Source organism: Cariama cristata, unplaced genomic scaffold (assembly GCF_000690535.1).
Source record: "Cariama cristata isolate BGI_N322 unplaced genomic scaffold, ASM69053v1 scaffold1438, whole genome shotgun sequence".
Lineage (NCBI taxonomy): Eukaryota > Metazoa > Chordata > Aves > Cariamiformes > Cariamidae > Cariama > Cariama cristata.
The window spans coordinates 6,279-27,287 of record NW_009632603.1 but is presented as its reverse complement, the minus strand read 5'-3'; the positions used below and the strand labels follow the sequence as shown (position 1 = coordinate 27,287).

Below are 21,009 nucleotides of genomic sequence, written 5' to 3'. Positions count from 1 at the left end.
TCCGTAAACCATGGAGCCCAAGGCAGGGCGCAGCCTTCCAGCGTTCAAAAAGTAGATTTCTCTAAAAGAGGGTACTAGTTAGAGCACTTAATTTATCAAATTGAGGAATGCCACCTCATTTGCTGATGTATGGGCTTAGGGGTTTTTCTCTTCCTCTTCTAAAGTGAACAGCCAGGAATTAATGCGTCTGTAGAGTGGTGTTGGTGGTTGGTTGGGTTTTTTTGTAGAGGTACGGAGGGAAGAACAGATCGGATAAAAGTAAATTCATAGGAAAGCCCAAAGCCAAGGCTGCATTCCACAAAACAGTTTTAACAGATGTTGTACAGAAGTGTTTGTTATAACCCTCTGGTCCAGTGCCTCAGGATCTGCAGTTGAGAAAGGGTTAGGACAGATCTGCATAACGAACTCTGGGGTTATGTTTAATTTTCATAGACTGAGCTTCCGCCTGTCCGTCTTCAGGAACAGCACTTGAAGCTGGGCTGGTTGATTTTATCTGGAAAATACAATACAGTCAACTGGCCTTGACTTCTGTGGCATGGTTATTTAATTGGTTAGGGGCAGTTGCTCATTCAGGAATTGTTTCCTTAAGATCTTTCTGTTGAGCAGCCACTGAGACAAGAAAAAACTTTCTGTGTTTTTTTTTCATTAGCTACTTCTCCACTCTCAGTTGTGGTCTTATATTAGAAAGCGCTTATAGTTTTAGAATTTAAATTGGTATTGCTTTATAATGTAATTTCTGGCTAGAGGAGAAAACACTTTCACTAACACAGAAATGCATTTGTAAGTAAGCCTGTAATTTAGTTTTTTTTTTTTTTGGGGGGGGAGATTTTTTTTTAAAAGCAGTGTTTATTTTGTTGCCTTGAATCGGGAGCATGTCAGTGCCCGTGGCAGTTCCACATGGAAGAGTTGTCGCTCTTGTAACGTAAAGACAAGTTCCAGGCAGCTCTCCTTTGCATAAAGCTGCAGTAGCATCTGGATGCTGCATCGTCCCCTGGCTGGAAACAGCCGAGACCCTGGCAGAGCCAAGTTTTCTTCTTCTGCGCATCTTACAAGGAGCCAAGTGGCAGGCTGTCTCTCGGCGGAGAAGAATCTGAACAGTTCCTGCATCAGGAAGGGGAAAAGGAGCTAGGTTAGAGTTAGTAGCAGTATTGAAACTCAGCTGAAAGATCCTGTCTGGCAGACAAAATACAGCACAGCGCGCTCTTCAGCGCTCATCGGCTCTAGAGACAGGAGGGGAAAAGCATCTGGGAGGGCTTTGAAAGGACGTGGCCTCTTTATCTAGCACAGGGCAGCCATTCCTTCTGCTTCTGTCTGCAGGCGTTGATAGCAACTGATGACAAACAGTCTTTGGATAGTGATGTGGAGGTAAATCAATACAAAAATGTTAGGTCTGGTAAATTTAACCTTCAGTTTTTCCCACCTCTTTGCCTTCACAGCTTCCCCTCAAGTGCTGTGTGCTTTTCCAGTTATCTGGGAACAACGGCTGTTCGTCTCAATTAATAAAAAAGAAATCCTAGAGCAAGTGCTCACATGGAAGAATGGTTTTATAAAGCACTTGAGTACTTTTGACTGCTGTAAATTCTGCTCCGTCCTGTTCTTGCTCAGCCATGCTTCTCTGTTACGAGTCAGTTTTCAGTTTCTTGCTGTTCCCTTCTGTTCCCTACATCTCTTCCTTCAGGCGCACGGCCTCATGGCTCGCTTGCCTGTTTCCCTTGTGTACTCCGGGGAGGCACGAAGACCTTAACAACAACTCCTGTTGCCCCATTGCTATATATCAACAACCTTTAAGAAAAGCGTATTTACCAGTACGTTCTCGGTGCTGCAAACCTCAGACCAGGGTGACCCATTAGCTCTCTAGCACAGCGCCCGTCCGTCCGACTCACGCAGAACAGGTTACCCCTCGTGAACGAGTACGGTACCCTAACAAATGGGTTGGAATTGGCTATCTAGCGTGCATGTTTTGGACGGGAGTCACTGTGTCCTAGCGCGGTCGTGCGGCTTGAAAATAGCCAGCTGGAGCGAACTGCATCAGAAAACCTGACACAGCAGCTGTTTATTATTGCAAACAGATTTAAGCTGTTTCTGAAGTAAATGGCTTATGAAAATAAGCACCTTATTCCCATTTTGTTTGCATTTCCATTTATTTTACAAGGCATCGTTCACACAATGATAACAAGGTACTGATCCAAACAATTCTGTAACAATTAAAAAAGTAAACATTTGTTGTGACCATGTACATTGAATTGCACTTTTAATAACAAGCATTACACTTATATTTCCATATCATACTTTATATAATACGTGGATTTGTTACACGAGTACTGGCAGTACTGAATTGTTCTCAGTTAAAAGTCTGGTATCGCTATGATGCTCTTTTTTCCTAACTCTTCAGGATTTGCGAACTTGGGACATGCTCAGGTAACAAATGCAGCTCCAAACCTGGAAAACTTCTTTGTAATGGGGTCAGAGCTTTGAAGCTGCTCTGTTTTCAGTGTGCCAAAGTGAATCCACCTTGAATGGCAGACACTGAGGGATCGGGATCATGCTTGGTTAGACCCTTTTCTCCATTCATTTGCCATCTTTTCCTAGTTCAGAGAAGCCAGAGAATCTTCTTCCATGGAAAAGCAACAATTCCCAGAGCTCGAGGGAGCTCCTGGCACAGGTGGTATCAGCAGCAGTGCAAACCCAGGGATTACTGGAAGGAGGGAATTGGGATCTGGAGAAAAATCTGAGAACACCTGCTCGTTTGCATTGGTAGTATCATCCATGTATTATATAAAATACAAAAATAAGAGAAACTGAAAGGAAATTAGTACAGCCCAGGATTCTGCTGGTATCAGATCACAAACGAAATTTATGATACCAAATCCTTTTGATGTATTTATCCCCTTGTGATTCAGTTTCCTATATATTATTCTATATATAAGATATAGTTTTCCAAAGATACATATATATTCCTTTACAGGTTAAATAAAAGCAAGTCCCACTGAATAAGAAAATAAGAGGAAGTAATGTCCTAATTCTCTACCCATATCTTTTTTTTTTTTTTTTCTTTTTCAGGTAAAAATAGCATGAAATACATTCAGTAGCAAAGCAGTTGGAATCCAGGAGAAATGGAGAGCCCTGTATTCCTGGAGGATTAACTGGTACATGTTAAGTCACGATCCTGAAATAAATTATGTAGACTTCTGACTTGGGAAAGACAGGATCTTGATCCTATCTGAGTATTATTTATCCAGTTGCAAATTCTTTGAATTTCCCCAAACCCATCTAGGGATCAGCCCAGTTTTCAGGGCTGCTGTGACGTATACCTGACCTAACCTGAAAGGTCCAAACTCGAGTGCTTCTTTGTGCCTCCCCTTAGTAGCATGACCTGGAAGGAGGTAACGGGACCGCTCCCAGTAGGATATTAGCATAAGAGACAGAAAAATAATTTAGTTCAAGCCGTTGTGTTTGCAAGAACGTGATGCTTGGCGCCGTGTCTACTCACCGCCCTGGGTATACTCAGCATTACACGTCTCGTGCAGCCAGCTGTTTGCCCAACGGCCCATTCTGCGGGGCTCAGCCGTAACAGAGGCGTGCTGGTCAGAACGCTCCCTCGGCCTTGAGAAAGATGATCTTCACATTCAGACAGTAACACGTACTAAGGTTTTCTCTCTAGCAGTTGGAAGAAAACCAGCGTTGTAAGATGAGAGTGTTTCTGTTTTCAATGCCAAAGGTATTTAGGCTTATTAGATTATGCAGAAGTATGCCAATTATCCCTGAGTCTAACAGTAAATCAAAATAAGAGGTATAGCTCTCCCGCACATACAAGTAGTTTCATGGATTTGCACTGCAACTACTTAATAGAGGGAAGGGAACAGCCCCTACCTTCATCCTGTGGAGAAAGCATGAGTTACGGAGCTTCCAAGTTTTGATACTTCAATACCAGTAAGTTCAGATTTTTATTTACTTCTAAATTGCCACCTTCAGTCCGTGAGTGACACTGTGACTCTGAAGTCAATGGGATACTTCATGCTTTGTCAAGGGACTGAATTCTTGCTGTTCTTGACTTTTTTCTATCTCCCTCTCCCCTTGTACATGGCTGGTTTTGAGGGTTTTTTTAACACAATGGCACAGCTGAAAGCATCTATCTTAAAAGAAATTTCCAGGGCCAACCAAGAGAAGTCCTGTAAAATGTTCTAACAAAGGGAAAAAGATTGCTTACCTATGTAAGCAATTTCCCTTAGCTGCAGCAACGTAACTTAACTGTAGCAAATCATATAGTAATTAATGGGCAGGACAAGGATGTGTTTGTCAGCTGGCAGTACTGATTACATGGCTGACGACCTTTCCTGAGACTGGTTTTACTAAACATTAATGTTTATGGACCTTGGGGATTTTGCAGTTTCTTGGATTAACACCACGCATTATATTTTCTATTTTATTGTTTTTAATTCTCTCCAGGTACGTTTAGAACTTGTCAAACTAACTGAAATAAGTCCTATTACTTTAGAATATTAACTTTGATTCACGAAGATAATACAAGACTAGCTCACAGATGCACCATGTAACTACATCAGCCTTGCTTCATTTATCCTGTAAAGTGTTACAGTCCAAGTAAAAACAACTTCTTTTTAAAATGGAAAAAAGTACTTTTTTTTTTTTTCCCATATTGGGCATCTCAGGAACAGATTAGAATCCAACAAGATAAAACAGTTGTACTAAAAATATTTCTTGGAGGTTTGTCCCTAATCAAAGTAAAAGCTTTATTTCAGAACTGTGCATTCTCAATGAAATTAAAAAATAAGACTTAGTTGCACATTTATATTTATAAAATTCAAATTACTGTTAATGTAAGTTTGAGGAGGACACAGAGTTTAATACTGACTCAGGAAAAAAAATATTAATCACTCCAGACTTACGAGCTATGTCAGCTGTTCCAGTGCCACATGAAAATAACAGTTTCGGTGAGATTTTGATGATGTTCCCTGCTGAAAAGCTAAACAAGGAGCCAGCTATCCCTGACGGATCAGTCGGTCCGGGATATGTGTGCACGTAGCTCTGTCACACACTGCTGAAAGGGCTAATTAAAACCCAGATTTGTTTTCTCCCAGGAAGCTAAGTTTCCCAACAGCATGTATAGTCAGCAGGTAGAGTTTTAGCTTGCCTGGTTTAATCCTGCAGTCTTGCTCCTTTCTTTGTTTCTGAATATAACTATGCTTATTCATCAAGATAATGCCATAGAGCTATTTTCTTATTCTTTCAGTAGTTTTGAGAAGACACAGTTTCCACGTAAATATTACTCCTCCAAATACCACTGCTGCAAACGCTACCCTGGATCTACAGATGGAAGGTGAAAATTGTTTACAGCCTTTATGTCATGGCCAAGAGCAATAATGCAGCCATTGCCTTCTGAACCTTTTTTCGCTATGTAAGCCAACTTCCATCCTACAAGGTTTCGAAATCATCACAGCTAGCAGGTAGCAAACATGTTTTTGTCACAGAAACTCAACTTCCAAAGTCAGAGAGCTGCTACACTGAGAAAGGTGAGGTGGTGCCAAAGGTAGTTCCATGAAACGTGGTGAGCTGATTTAACAGTTCTTTTTTGATGAACTGGGGAAGTCCCACTCCCATGATCCGCTTGCACTCATTCGGCCCTTTTGAGATGATTTAACTCATTGACTTGGCAAAAGACTGACCGGGGGACGGAAAAATCCACCCACTACTTTTTTTGTTTGTTTTTAATCATCTCCGGTAAGTGCCATAACAAGGGACACGACTGGACAACGGGGAGTTGGAGGGGTGAGATCTTTGAGCAGCAGCGAGCTGTTACGCTAACTCAGCTGCTGAGGGAATCACAGTCTTACCCTTTTTGGGTTTTATTATTACTGCATTTTTCCAATCAAGGTTTTAAATCCACTTCTAAGTATGATTTAAGATAAATGCAATGAGAATTCGGATACTTGTCAAACCGTCAGTGTTACTCATCAGCACAGTACTCTCAAATGTAACAGTCAGATGTTCACCAGGTATTCTTAAATGTCACATCAAATTTATTATGCGGTTCATTTTGAGTGTGAAGCGGAACTGGTAAGTGAATGACTAATGCGAGGTTTAGACAGTCAAGAGAATGGAAACATTTATGCAAATATTATTAGCAAGAAAGTGACCAGGGAAAAAGATCTTTGTTAATATTTGCAAAAGAAATCCCTTCTGCTTTTTCCCCCTTTTTTCTCACTGTATTAATATTTCCAGATAATCACTGTTCTTGCAGGTACATTTTAAAATACTAAATTTTTTTTAACCCCTTACTCTCAGAAGAGAGAATTTCATTGCAGGATGGTTGTGTCTGGATAGTGGTTATTTTTCGATCTCTACTTCAAACAGCTGACTGCCTTTCAGAATCATTCCTTTGGCACAGGTAACATTAAATTTGTACTACCCTGTTTAAAATAATTCACAATTATGCTTGACAACAAAGCGCAAGATGAGTATCATTAAATTTTATTGTACAAAACTGACAAGATTTGGCATTCCTTAGAATTAAAAAAAAAAAATAAAAATCAAAACAGAACTAATGTCCCTGGAACGATTTTGTAAACGGAACAATTAATACACAACCGTTAGCCCAGCAATGGTATTCACCTGCAAGACCATCTTTAGACATGACAGGTATAATTAAAAAAATATTCCATCAGTTCAAGCAATAGTTTAATTTTCCATGAAATAAGCTTTTCTATAAACACTTTATGTTCAGTCAAAACAAATGCTTTTGAATTTTCTTACCTTAAGAGATACAAAACAACCAGACAGGTTTGGGAATCATCAGAGAAGTCTACCCCACGGAAAAGGCTAGGTTTTGTATTCCACTTGAAAATGTTTGTTTTTATAAAAATAAGTAATACCAACGTAGCATTTCCTAACCAAATACTTCTAGCAAACGGATCTTGCTTCTGTGAGGTTTTATTCGTCAGTGCAGCACAAGCCTTTTGGGTTTTTTATTTGATGCCTCATTTCTGTGTCAAATTCAGAATTTGAATATAGACCCAGGGAAAGGTTTGCATTACTTTTATTCATAAAACCTACCCTTTACTGCACAGGATTTACAAAAGGTCAAAAGTATGCGAGGTCTTCGCTCTGCTTCTCAGCAAAAACTCGGATAAATGTTGAACAGTCTTCCCTTTATCCCAGTGGAAGGAATAATTTCTTGGAATTCTTAGTATAAACACGAAATAAAAAAGGGAACTAGGTAACTTTATGTTAAATTCCAGTTCAGCTGTAAATAGCCTTTAAACAACAGTGCTACCAAGAACTGCACTACTTGCACTTCTGAAGAAAAAACAATCAAAACTAAGAAATTATCAGGGAAGCTCACACACAATTGTGCCAAGAGAGCACAAGACTGTCTTTGCTACGGCCTAAGCTTTACAAAAAGTGCTTCTCTGCAGGTCGCAGTCACTGCGATAAACTTCTGAGATGGTCCCAGGGCGCAAGTTATCCTAGACACCCACACACACGCTAGTACTTATTACACTGTGCTTTCAATGAAGAGATTATGCTTCAGTACTTTACTTTTTCCATTCTCTCTCTTCCTCCAGAAGAAGAAAAAAACCTTCTATGCAAGATTAAAAATAATTCTGAATAATTAGTCATGTATTAAAGACCTAGGTTTGAAGTATTTATTTAACATCTAGTCATATAAAATAAAGTGTAAAAGTATGAAGGTATCAGAACGTGGCTTTCAGCAAGGCAATTTGGGAAGTAAGAATTCAACATAAAACAGGAATTATCTTTTTTCCCCCTTTGAAAAGGGTCACATCAGAATGAATGAAAAACACCGAAGAATTTCACTTCAAGCCTGCGCTCCTGCCTTTTGTCCTTTCCCCAAGAGGAGGGACCACTGGAAGAATCCTCCAGGGTTTCAGCTGTGGTGTTCTTTGTGCTCTTGTGTCGGCTCGGGCTGGCACTATGTACTGCCCTCTCTGGGTGGCAGGGGCGGCTGTGGGTGCTGCGGTGGCTGTGTGCCTGTGGCCGTTTTGATAGAGTTCAGGGTTTTGCTAAACCAAGAGTTTTTGGCAGCTTGGATTTCATTCATAAGGGCTCCTCTCTGGTGCTCCAGCTCCTAAGAAAGCAGAATAGTCACAATTCATCAAAAACCGATTAATTAACAAAAAAAGCATCCGCAAACTCAGTCTCTGCGATCCAGTGCTTTCCTTGCAACCTCCCAGGCACTGGGGAGAGAAGACTGAAATCACAGGAACAGCAGAAGATATTTAGATATACAAATAAAAGCATCCTTTCTTTTCTTTTTCGTTTGTTTTTTTTAAAGACAGAAAATCATTCTGGAAGTTCACAGATACACAGCCGTACAGGTGTATGCTCCCTTTTTTGGAACAATTTTTTGCATGATTCAGAATTATTTGGGACCGAGCACCAGGAGCTTAAGGAGATTGCCCTGCTGTACTTGGATTCCACATACCTGAATTTTGCACTTGGCTTCCACAAGCTGCAGTTTGGTCTGTGCAAGTTCCAGCTCCATCTCTCTCAGCTGCTTCTTCAGCGCATCCTTCTCATCATCTGTTTCTATGCCTTTATTCTCCGTGTTTACGGCAGGCAGCTTCAGTGCCCCCTCCTTACTGAAAATCTCACTGCAGTGTTTGCAGGCCATCACTTTACCCTGAAATACCCAGAAAGATAATTTTTAATCCATGTCACAGGGTTGCTATGCTTCCTGGAAGAGCCGTTTTTTATGTTAGATTGCCTTTTGGCCAGTGATCTCCAACTATCTAGTACTGCAGTTTTCATATTTGACAGGAAAAAAATTTGAGAAGTTCATGAACAATTTCCAGGGTGTATTAACCACTATAAAAATTTCTAAAATCTACTTTGCTCCTAGACTGGAATTACTCAAGCCTTCTTGCTACTAAAGCTTTGCAATAATTCACAGTATTTATGCCAGCACAGTTCTGAAGAGTAAATGACAGTCTAGGGCCTTTTTGTCTTCCATAAAAGCACTTGATCAAATTAATACAGACCGTGATATTTTACAGAATGCCAGGTGGCTTTTCCGTATTTCCAGAAGCAAGCAAGCAAGCAGCCTGCGCTCACTGCAAGGGCCAATACTGTCCTGTTGGTGCCTGTTTAACATCGTAGGGGATGGCCCTTTTTGCCAGCGATGCCTGACACACAACAGTAAGCTTCTCATGCTACCTGCAGAGGTGAACCAGTTACTCACAGCTGAAGATACAGCACAGCTGGCCTGGCTCGCACAAACTAAAAGAGGATATTGAGCTTCTTCAGCAGATTACAGGAACATCAATCCTAGAATTCTTTTTTTTTTTTAATCAATAACATAGAGAAGTCTCTAAAAAGCAACAGATCAGGTTCAGCTTGAGTACTACAAGCTTCTACTTGAGGAAACAACTAGAAGCTATAGCAGAGGGAAAACAATTCTGCCTACTCAGTAGAGACAAAGCAGAAGGATGGAATTATTACCTCATCAGGAAACGGTTACCTCTAGTGCAGATGTTCCTGGCAAGGGGGTTTAAGAAGGGAGAGGAACTGCTATGGAAATCCTGGGGATGGCCCGAAAGTGCCAAATAATTAAACCAATTCTGCCTAATTTACAGAAACCCAAATACAGACATTGTCCAATTCAGCCAGTTCTGACCCTTCCACTGTGCACACCGGAGAAGCAACACGTTTTCTCTTCTTTTTATTTTTTTCTTCCCATTTAATTATAACATCCGAGTAAATGCTGTCTCTACATTTTTTGCCAAAAGTATACATTTCAACAGGAAAAAAAATAGCCGAGTACTATATGCACTTCAGTTTGAGAATCCCACCCTGTCTGATATAAGATAAAGAACCGTGAAAGGAAATAAACCCTTCCATTGCTTACATCTGATGAGAACTGCACGTGGGGCTATAAGTGCAGCTGGGTGGACACCGCCATTGTTATATTAAACTTCAATTCACATTTTGTTCTGTATCCCTGGCATTTAGCAATACTTGCGTTAGAAACATCCCATATGTAGAGGCATCATTCTCACCTTCACAACCTCCAGTTCATCTTTACTGGCCGCTTGTTGTTTTTCCAGCCTGGTACTCAGCTGGGAGCAAATCTGGAGCAGAGAAAGCAGTCTCTTAGCTAAAGTTTACTATACTAAAATATAACCCGTGCTTTTTAACAATGATTTTTGTTAGAGCCAACATTTCTTAAATTCTGCCTCACTCAGGTAGATATTCATTCCTCCTTAACAAATCCACTGCTGCTGCTAAGAAGACTGAAAAAAATGGCAGTATTCAACACAGAACCTGGAGATCGGAACACGTTATGGATAAGTTGATTTATAATGTTTATGCTGCATTATGTCACAAAGTAAAGAAGCATTCACCCTACAGTACTAAAATTAGCTGAAAGACAGGTTACTCCTCATTCCCTAAATTAGGAGACTAATAGGAAAACCGCAAAAAGATTTATGACAAACTACAATGCTTGCTCTCTGAAAGCCTGAAATGTAATGTATCTCAAAGGATGAGACCTGCAACTCTGAAAATTCAGCTCTCAGAACAGGTTGAAAGAAGAAATATGAGAAAGCGTCTCTAGTACAGTACCTGTTTATACTCTGCAATAATGGCTGTGGTTTTCTTGATCTCAGATTCTGCCTTCTCTAGCTGCTTCCTGAAGACTTCCTTCAGCTAGGAATTGAAGGAGAGAAGTTACACAAGTACACTGAAAGAAGTTCTCAAACTGTGCCATCAGATTGTCCCCTCAAAGTCTTGATGTGTTTACAACAGTTCTACAGCTTCTTCTTACCAAATTCCAGTTGTTCAGACAAGTGTTTGATACACAAATACTTATACTCCCTTATAAGCAAAAAGCCTATAGCGTGATACGGTGTATCCCCTGCTTAGAGAATTCTCCTGCAGGGTAATTCTCTCTCTCTGCATTAAATGGTGGTACAGCACGGTCCACAAAACACAAAACAAGAGCATTACTATTAAGTGGGTTTTACTGATTTTGGTTTTGTTTTTCTGCACGCTGTCACAGCACGTTTGGGCAGACATCATTTGTTTCTTTGGAGATGGAAGGGGAAGAAGAATCTCTCAGCATTATCGTGCTCATTTCTGTAACAGGAGAAAAAAATCTGGTTTGGTCTGTGGCGCTGCATTAAAATACAGCTCACTCATTCCTCCACCGTTCAGAACCACTAAATTTTTAGAGCCCCTTCAGTAGGAAAAAGGCCTCCACTGCCTTGTTTATAGCAAACAGAGCACTTAGCAACCTCCATGTTAGAGAGACACAAAGAATTACCGTTTGATTGTTGTAGTCACTGTTGTCAAACGGCAAAAATAAAAATCAGGGTACCACTTTTGGAACATACTTTCACGTGTGTCAGTATTCAGCACGTTAGATACGTAGGATTAAAAAAATAAAGCTGAACATTTTGCAAACGAGTATGAGGCCAGGTCTAGTCTGCCAAATTCTCCCAACCCTCCACTCTGTTCTGCTGTTGGTTCTAGCTTCAGACAGGAACGTTCACAGCCTTATTTCAGTGAGCCAGCAGCTGAATCCAGAATGGCCTCGGATAAGGCAACAACTCTACCAGCTCCTTATTTAGATAATTAACCTGATCATGTCTCCTTAGTTGTGACTGCTCACCACCAGTGAAAATGATTATTACAATACTGGGAAGAGGATAAGGTATGGAAAACTGAACATTCAGAGCTCAAGTAAAGCAAAACACTGAAAAACATACTTTAAAAAAAAAAGTTTACCCTGGTACTGTAAATTTTTAATTGTAACTGCATTTTGCAGACAAAATCCTTTCTGCAATTGCAACACATTCATTCTTTCCTGCGTATCCTTTTGCTTGCATTTCCCTGCTAAATGGGCAAAGTTGGAGACTGCCTTACCTGAGCAGTTTCCTCTTCCTGCTTCCGTTTCTCTTCCTCAGTCTCCACTAGCTTCTGTTTGGTCAGGAGAAGTTCCTTGTTCAACACATCTGCTTTGTCTTCAGCCTAGAATTAAAAACGCTGGTGTAAATCAGATGTTATCCGTGCCAGCACAAACGTATTGGTGTATACATCTCAGATTTATCGCAGATTTACGTTCTACCGTTGCCTTTTCCTGCCCTTTGATGGCTCACCTCACCTGTTTTTTACACAGAATTCCCTTTTCAAGTGGCTGTTTTCTAAGTTATTTCACTGTGTTTCAACAACTGTGCAGAAGGGCCCTTTTGCCAAATATTCACCTATGCCCAGATGGCAAGTAAGCAGAGATACTATGTCCCAGTACAAACCTAATACGAACAATGATGTACAGAATATTTTTGTTGGGAACAATATTAATCTAAGTGAGGGCAGCATGATTTAGCTTTAACTTCAGATAACTCATTCCATTTTTGTATCTGTAAGCAGGGAACCCAGATATCGTAGAAAATGTTAGTTGCCTGCACTACAACTTACAAAGTGTCTGGGTGAAGACAAGTATAAAAGAGACAAACAGGACCACAAGATAAAACGGTTTGTTTACCAGTGCAAGTAAGTATTACCTAGAGAAACTTGATACTGTGTGCGTACTGGAGAATATGAATTTTCTCCTTTCTTTAAAGGGCTGAGCTTATGGTGAAACATACTGGGAATGCTTTGTTTTTGTGAGCACTATCCTCACCGATCACCAGGAGAGAAACGTATTTCTCAGTATCTGGGTCTATTCTGTTGACCTCCCCAGCTGGGAGACAGACACTGCATCACGCCACTCCTTCTGTTCAGTAACTAGGTGCTAGAACAGGCAGTGGTGGTGGTCAAATAATACTTAGTTTGCTGAAAATACAAGAGGGAAAATGGCATTGTAAACAACAAAAAACAGTACAAAACTCGTCTCCGAGTTGCAGTTTGGTTTTCTACCACTGCTGGTGGTATTAGCTTATCTATCTGCCACAGCGCTAGCTATTCATGAGGGTGTTAGTGGTGACTGTGGACAGCAGAAGCAGCTCCACCAGCGGCACGACTGAAGAGATGGATTGAGGATTCCTGCATTGCTTAGTGTGTCTATATGGCTGTATGGGAGAATGGAAAGACAGAAAATTGCTAAGATTGACATCTTAGAACAAAAGAACTCAGAGATTGCAAGGGTATATTTGATGAAAGACCTGTTTAAGATACGCTTTGCAGGAACTACAAGTCTCTCCTCCTTTCATGTGTTCATTCCAGGTTCTCCAAGCACCTGCAGCGGTGTACGGTATCACCTGCCCTCGCAGCACAAAGCTTTGCTTTCCGTGCCAGTGAACTGAGGCAGGCTGTGGGAAAACTTCACGGAGCCACTCTCATCTACAGAAAGACTGCTGAAAGGCAGGAGAGCAAGGAATGGGACTGGCAAAGGTACGTGCTTGGCAGCCTTGTCGTAATAACGTGTGAAAAACCAAGCACGGGCAGCAGCAGACATAAAGCTGCTTTACGTACAGCTATTCCCAGGGAAGACAGAGCACCTCAACACATCGCTTTTGGCCTTCACACAAGACCGCCCACTCCATCATGCAGAGCGCATCTCTGCCTGCGTTTGCTCATCAAGACAGCTCAGATTTTTAGAATCACATGGATCCAAATCAGCAGAGCCTAACTGTCAAGGATCTGCCTAAACAGAAATACAAATTGCAGAACGGTGGTCAATGATGTTTACAATTCTGAGGTTAGATAAAGAAAGCCAAATAACTATGGGAAGTCAAACTGAGAGGCCCTTGGAGGCCAAGATTTTACATTACAAAAGGCACTACAGCCCTCACTGGGCAAGGGACTAATCACGAGGTGCGGTGGAGTATGGCCCTCCTGTATTTAGTACCTTTAATAACAGCTGTGACGGCATTTATCAATACTACATAAAACGCTCCAGAAAGAGAGCTGAATGTGTCGTTCTCTGACAGTCATCTCTGAGACAAAGGGCTCTGAATGCTGCTGCCCTCCACACTCCAGTCTTCACAGGAAACATCAAAGGACACCCAGGAGCCCTTCTCATTTTTAGAGTCATGCCACTTCATTATCTCTGAATTTTGTTGGCTGTTCTAAAACTGCTGTGAAAAACAGATCCACGTAAGGTGGTGGACATTCTGCAAGGCAACTTCCCTTGAAATTAGTCTTTCGAGGAATACATGATACCTTTTTCAACTAAATGTTCATTCTTTGGTATCTGCCTAAAGGTTATGGCTTACATTTTCTAAAACAACTGTTGGAAGTGTTGGAAAGACACCCCTGTGAATGCCTACAGTTGCACGCATGTGGAAATCCAGCTTTCTGACTGTAACTAGGAGCAAGGTTGTCAGGAAAATAAAGGCGCAAATAATTACACTTTTAACATTGTGCTCATGCTTTCACTTGAGCACAAGGCAGGGCTCCTAAAATTGGTGGTGCCGACCCTGCGCTGGGACCCATCTCTGTTCGCATTACCTGGTCCAGGTCATTCCGTAAGGCGATTTTGCTTGTTACAAGCTCATGGGCGAGGTCATCGTTCTCCTGCTCCAGCCGCATGCTTGCTTCTTGGAGCCTGCGGTTTTCCCTCTGCAGAAAGAAAGGAACAACCAGAAAAGGAAGTTAATCCTTATCAATATTAAAGAGCAATAAGCGAGTGTATTGTGTGTGTAAAACACCGAGAAGGCAAGAGTGCACATTAAGACAGGACTGCTGCTCTGGGAAACAACAGTGAATTAAGCCAGCAGTGCAAATGCAGCGGTTCCACTTACATCCCAATGGTTACGTTTGTGTCGCACAAGTGACACGCTGATTGTAGGGTTTCTCTGTCAAAAGTAAACATAGTCCTCTCCACAAAAAGCACTTGGTTTCTGCTTGCTCATCATCAAAAGAAATTAGGCAGATAAAATCCCACCCAGCAGCAGTGAACAGGGACCAATTAAGAGATAGTCATAATAATGTTTCCAATTGAAAGGAGAAAGCTGTCCTGCCTTAGTCCATTTTGTAGATAACATAGCGCCAGCTTCCCATCTTCTGCGGGACCAGTGAAGAACAGCATTTAGCGAGGAACTCCCTACAGCTCGTATAACCTGTATTGCCATTTGTGCGCTTCCTCTGTTACTTGCGCCAGTGAGAACAGCGCACGTTTTACAGGATACCTGCTGAGAAAAAGTGCCAGATGGAGAGGGGACCTCACTCCCTGAGCACAGGCCCAGGACCTGCTCGGCAGGCAACGCACGGCAACACAAAATGCCGAACTTGGAGACCGCAGGCCCTGGTCCTCGCTGCACTGCACGCGCTACCCACTCCACGCAGGCAGAAATAACTACGTAGAGCACTAACTAGAGAAGGTAAGTACACAGGAGAAGAACGAACAGTAGTAATTCATGTTTTTTAAAAATCACTTTCAGTGCCTGTTCTTCTAGGGCTGAGAAAGAGAATCATATTCAAAAGATGTCTGTGGGTCAGTGGACTTTCAGAAGTCCACATCAAATACAGACCTTCATCTTCAGAAGAACACAGTCAGGTGGGACAGATAGAGGTGCCCTCCTCAAACGGATTTTAAGAGAGCAAAAAATGCACTGGCCTTCAGTCACGCAACAACTGTGTATCTTTCGTACCAAAAGAGACTGCAAAGGGAACCTGTGCGCTATGGAAACTCAAGGAAAAATACCAAGTTCTTACAGGAACTCGTAGGTGGAGGAACAATAACCTACATGCTGAGATTTCAAAAAGACTTGTGCTCACTTGAAAGGTAAGTTATGTTCTCCAAGACAGAACAGTAAAAGTGAATATATATCAGCACTTAAGACAGCAAAAAATTTCCAAGAGTTGTTCAGTGAATGCCTTCCTACAAAATGTGATTTCTTTGCATCAGCACATTATTCACCTGTCTTCACTTCCTCCTGCGGACCGGCTACGCTCAGATATTTTTTTCTTTCCAAACTCACCACCACGAAGCTGCAATTTTCATTTCTGTTGCAAGAAGATTTTGCATGCTTGTCTTAAAAAAGAACAACTACAGCTCTAAGAGGATGCTAAAAAAGGTCTCTTCTGTGTGGGAGCTTCCTCTGTGGCAGGAAGCAGAACCTCTACAAATACTCTCTCCTTAACGTGACCCTATTGTGCAACGAGACTATGCACTGCCCTGGACAGGAAAGTAAGTTTGCTTCCTTTCCAAAAGATCGTACTTTAAATAACTTGTTTTGTTACAGAAACTTTAAGTAAAATACTTTTGTTTTAACACAGTTAAAGTAACTGCTGCTAAAAGATGCATAACTTCGGGGATCTTTCTCATTTTGATTGCTCTGTATTGTGTTTGGGACAAGGAATTTTGAAAAGTAAAATTCTTCTGTAACAATTATATAAACTTTAAAGCATAAAACCAAATTGCAGTTTTAATAATAATAATAATACTAATACTCTAATGTGTCTTTCTTTCTATATTTTGTTCAGACCATCTTGGAAATGTTGATTTTTACGGACACAGCTCTGCCAGTGAGCAGTTGTCAGAAAGCGACTTGACCTCACCTAAAAACTGGGACCAGATCAGGACGGTATTGCTGCCAGGTGCTGCAGCACCAATACCTTCTCATAGGGATGTTGCTTAGAGGGAGAAATCAGCAAATTCTTAAGACTTCCACAAAATAACCCAGAAAGAAGTTTGCTTTAACATTTTTGCTATGCTTTTGCCAAAAGCTTCAAGTGTCCGCAAAGCAAGCCGCACAATGTGGAGTTCGAAGTTCCTGCTTTGCATTCGCAGACAAGTGGGTAAGCAAGCTACGTGGTTGGAAATGCGCTATCCTCCTCTTTAACTAGAGTTTACATGGCACGTTGTTAGTAAGTTAAAGATCTCTTACCTTGGGCATCCAGTCAATAGCTAAGAGATGTTTTGATCTCGTTCACCATACTTTTAATTTCCAGCTGAAAGTCTCTTACAGGGCCACCTTTACTCTTCCTCCACACAGGGCAACATGCGCGATTAGATGGTTTGTCTTTTCCAGCTCCTCCCCCCAGATCTAGCAGTGAAAAACTGCCTCCTTCCTCAGGAGGAAACTCTGAATCTGCTTAAGTCTAAATAAAACCTAGCGTTACACAGTAAAGACAAAAATAGCAAATAGTGCTTTTCATACGTAGCGAACTATTTTCAATGGCTCTGAAATATTTACAGCGTTGTATAAAATACCATTTGCAATGGCATAAAGTTCAACAGATGGAGCCGGTTCGTTACAGCAGGACTCACATCACAGACAGCATTTTGTAACCTGGCATAAGCCAACTCGTCAGACCTGCTAGTTGTCCTTAGCGTAAACAGAGAGCTTCCTGCCTCTTCTCTACACACCACCACGATTTACCGACTATGACAACGATTTCCTTCTCTTCGGCATTGCTCAGTCTCTACAATCGGTAAAATAAGAGATTCCTCTTTCCCAAATTCCTCCTTCCACTTACAAAAGGCAACTGGTGAACTCTGGTTAGCTTTTAAAAGGAGGATACTGCATTTCCAAAACGGACAAACACTGCTGATACATACAAACACAAATAAACTTACCTCCTGTAAAGTCACAGACCAAATACTGCTTTCAACCATTGGTGTAAAGACAGTGAAAACAGGATATAAAATAATTTTTAATACCAACAAAGACAGCAAAAAAAAAAAGAAAAAAAAAAAGTTGCTGATTCTTCAGTGGATTTTTGGTTCTGACTTTTAAAGAGGATATACTCCAGCTTCCATCACACACTGGACGGAAAGACGAAGGCAAATTTGAAAGCAGTAGGCAAGCCTCAGCTCAGGAAGGGTGAAAGGCTGAACTCCACCCTCTGCTCCCTTCCAGCCACCACCAAGGAGCAATTCCTGACAAGATTAGTGGCGGTGATGCATCCTCTCTGTGCTGCTACTCAAGTGGGGTGTAACGAGTCACAAACCTTGTTAAGCAATTCAGCGTCACAGCTTCTGATGAGCAAACACCCAAACCCCAGATCTTGGGGCACAAACAGATCCTCAATGGTGGAATGAAAACACTGATTACAATTCACTTCTCTGGACGTGAGCAAACCGCGGTCTTCGTAAGCCCACTGGAAAGGGCTCTTGATTGTGGAGGTGCTCTGAAGAAAAACTCTGTGAACCTCCACCTAGAAACTCCAAAGGCTTTTACAGCAAACTACCCGGGAAAACCTCTCACGGGAAGCAACACAGAGGTTCCTGGAGGTGGTTTGCGTTTTCTGTTTGTTGACTTTGAAGAAACATTCCCAAAAGTGCCCCAGCACAGTTTTTTCTTTAAAAACCACAAACAATGATCCACACCCAGAGTTATCTTATGTTTTTCCTCATGACAGTTACCATTCAGTTACCGTGACTCTGAATAAAAATGACCAGAGTATTAATTTTTGCTTCCACTTCAAACAGGCAAAAGGTTATGATGTCCAAATTACACATTTATTTAGATAACTTCTCCGTTGCACAACAAGGTCCACAGAGGAAAAGGCGTTTCTACCCTCAGAACAGAACTGTGGGCACAAGCAGGGTCTGCTTGCAAAACTCCAGCCCTTCTTTATACGGTTATATCCTCTTTATTTTACATCAGTAAGTCCCAAGCCCAACTCACCAATTTCTCATCAAGTCAACCAAAACCCTGTTACGTGAGGTGTTCTCAAACACAGAAAAAAAAATCCTGTAATTTACAGAAAAATATCAGTCTGAACTATATTGCTATTTTTTCTGCACATGCAACTCACTTTTCTTCCTGGCTTCTGTAGGCAATCTGTTATTTATTTTAACCAAAAGTCATGAAATTTGGTGACAAACAGCAATCTAGAGCATATTTACTTTTGCACCTTTTAAAAAAATCTACCTGACAGAAATGTGAGTGATAATTTGTTACATGCAATGGAAAACAAAGTGAAAAAGTGTCCATAAAAAAAATACACTTTTCCTAAATAATACTTGTAAATACAGAAGGAATCAAACACCAAAAATAATGGCAGTCTTTAATACTGTTCTGTCAGTAAGTCAAATCACAACGAACACGTGAAATAGGAGCCAGGCAGAAAATCCTGTGGCATGTAACACAGCTCATTGCAGCACATGGATTTAACCTGCCAAGAAGGCACGACCGGTTAATGGCAGCCCAGATGTTCCAAACTCAGCCCTTTTCTGGAGCCTGTGGAGAGTTTGGGGCCGGCAAGTTTGGAGGAGCACCCTGCCTGCCGTACCCGGCTGCCCTCAGGCAGGGCGCATCTCCTTCTTGGCATTTCCGAGGAGGCTGCTCAGCCTCACCGTCCCCGTGCCGGGGAACACCTCCAGGACCCCAGCGCTGGGGAGGAGCGGAAGAAGCGTGCCGCGCTCTCACGCTGCTCTGGTTCGGTCCTGGTCTCCCCTGGACGCCGAGGTCAAAGTCAAACCTGCAGGCGAGAGCGGCGGCAGTGCCCACGAGTCCCCTCCGCACCTCTCGCAGGGCAGCAGGGATGGACCAGGAGGAGGAGAGAGGAGCGCGGCAGGGGCCCCGCTGCCCTCGCAGCAGCTGCTCCCACCCCAGCGCCGCGCACGGCCCAACAGCCCATCAAACCATTTCCACTGAGGGCCAGGTCACAGGGAGGTATCTTACTCAAGACATCCTTCATCACCGTAACTCAGAAGTGCCACCATCCCTGTGGTCCTCACAAATCTCTATTGGCAATAAAAACTAACACGCTGCAAACAACAAAAACTCTTAACAATTCAAACTAAAAATTATCAACAGACTGAAAGCCTGTTTTCTTCTTGACCTGTAAGAGGAATACTCTGCAAGGATCTCCACTCCAGAGATCCCATCCAAGAAACGTCCCCTTCCTGGGCAGTAAACCAAAAACTCATTTCGTTCTGGGAAGAGAAACTGTAAAGAATTACAACGATGTAGGCCTTTAGGGCACAGCCCACAAGGCCGGAGGGAGCTACCAGCAAAGCCGTGCTCAGAGGCAATACTGGCTTTTCAGCACTGTAGGCTCAGTCCTTTCCCAAACCAAGCCCAGCTGGGCAGAGCCTAGCACTGGTGCTGCCAAAATGAAATGCATTTCTAAACACAGGGGCTGCAGAGCCATCATTTAGGGACAAGCAAAGCTGGCTCTCCACTTTCTGCCTGCGAGGATCCACACAGCTTGCGTTTCTTGCTGCCCTTTGGATACGCTCTTGAAATGTCGATTCCTACCAACCTCAGCTTAACACGTTAATAAAATCAAACAAGCAAGACAAGGAATGCAGAGCACTTACAAGCATTTCTCCATGACACCCATCAGCTGAAGAATGCGTCCAAACTTTGAACTGAATGTGCAACTAACCAGTTACGGGGACTCTCTCTAATCACAGCATTGCTAAGAGGATCAGAGACCCAATCCGGCTTAACAACAAAAAAATAAAATCACACAGTGAGTTTCAAAAGTGCAAGCCAAAACCCCGGGCTGTGATCTGGACTGTGACAGTGACTCACATAAACACTGGCCAAAGAGTCACCTTCTATATCCTCATTTGCAGCGTGGGGATAATGTTCCTCACTGTCCATCGCCCAAGATTAACTCCACAGAGCTTTAAAGAACCCTTTTTTGTTTTCTAAGTAAGTATTATTTTAATTCCACAGTACTCTAAGTGAACCACTGGAAAAATACTTAGTCAGAAGTTAATCGGCAGCAAGTTGTGGTTTTTTCTAACTAGGTCATACTCAGTATTGGCTCTCGGCTGCTGGAGCAGTCCCCGTTCTCACAAACAATAAAATCTACACCCTTTGACATCAAAAGAACTCCACTCAAAACATCATTTTTCACAGGTAAATTTTTTTTTTTTTTAAAAAAAAAGTCAGTTTTACTTTCCCTGTACCTGTACCTCTAGCTTGTCACATTCATGAATTACGGCATAGTCTTTCACTACAGATTTTCATACTGTGGTTTTTGGAACATGGTGCACTTTCCTTACATTCACAGACCACGTAAACCTGTTGCACCCTGTGTGATTATTTACTAGTCCACACTCCCGGTAGACTCCACATCTACTGCAATGTCACTTAACATATTAAGGCACGATGAAGATCAGCA

General features: G+C 41.9%; 1 protein-coding gene across 2 annotated transcripts; it reads right to left on the bottom strand.

Annotated features, from left to right (window-relative positions):
- Positions 1-7,654: 7,654 nt before the first annotated feature.
- Positions 7,655-17,539, bottom strand: LOC104166453 (rab GTPase-activating protein 1-like). Of its 2 annotated transcripts, none has more exons than XM_009706391.1 (7): positions 17,501-17,539; positions 14,428-14,538; positions 11,902-12,006; positions 10,600-10,683; positions 10,035-10,106; positions 8,462-8,659; positions 7,655-8,104 (listed from the first exon to the last, which is right to left on the bottom strand). In XM_009706391.1, exons 1-7 carry the CDS (start codon positions 17,537-17,539, stop codon positions 7,949-7,951), a joined length of 765 nt encoding a protein of 254 aa, XP_009704693.1. In that variant the 3' UTR covers positions 7,655-7,948. The 2 variants fall into 2 exon arrangements, with proteins under 2 accessions (XP_009704693.1, XP_009704694.1); XM_009706392.1 differs by lacking the exon at positions 17,501-17,539 and adding an exon at positions 16,809-16,910.
- Between the last annotated feature and the right edge of the window lie 3,470 nt (positions 17,540-21,009).

What these genes read in the sequence shown, in the direction of transcription:
- LOC104166453 (XM_009706391.1), bottom strand. Translation starts at nt 17,539, where the DNA reads ATGGTTGAAAGCAGTATTTGGTCTGTGACTTTACAGGAG. An exon ending in GGTCTGTGACTTTACAGGAG is followed by an intron (nt 14,539 to 17,500) that starts GTAAGTTTATTT and finishes TTCTTTCTGCAG; the next exon opens with AGGGAAAACCGCAGGCTCCA. An exon ending in TACGGAATGACCTGGACCAG is followed by an intron (nt 12,007 to 14,427) that starts GTAATGCGAACA and finishes TTTTAATTCTAG; the next exon opens with GCTGAAGACAAAGCAGATGT.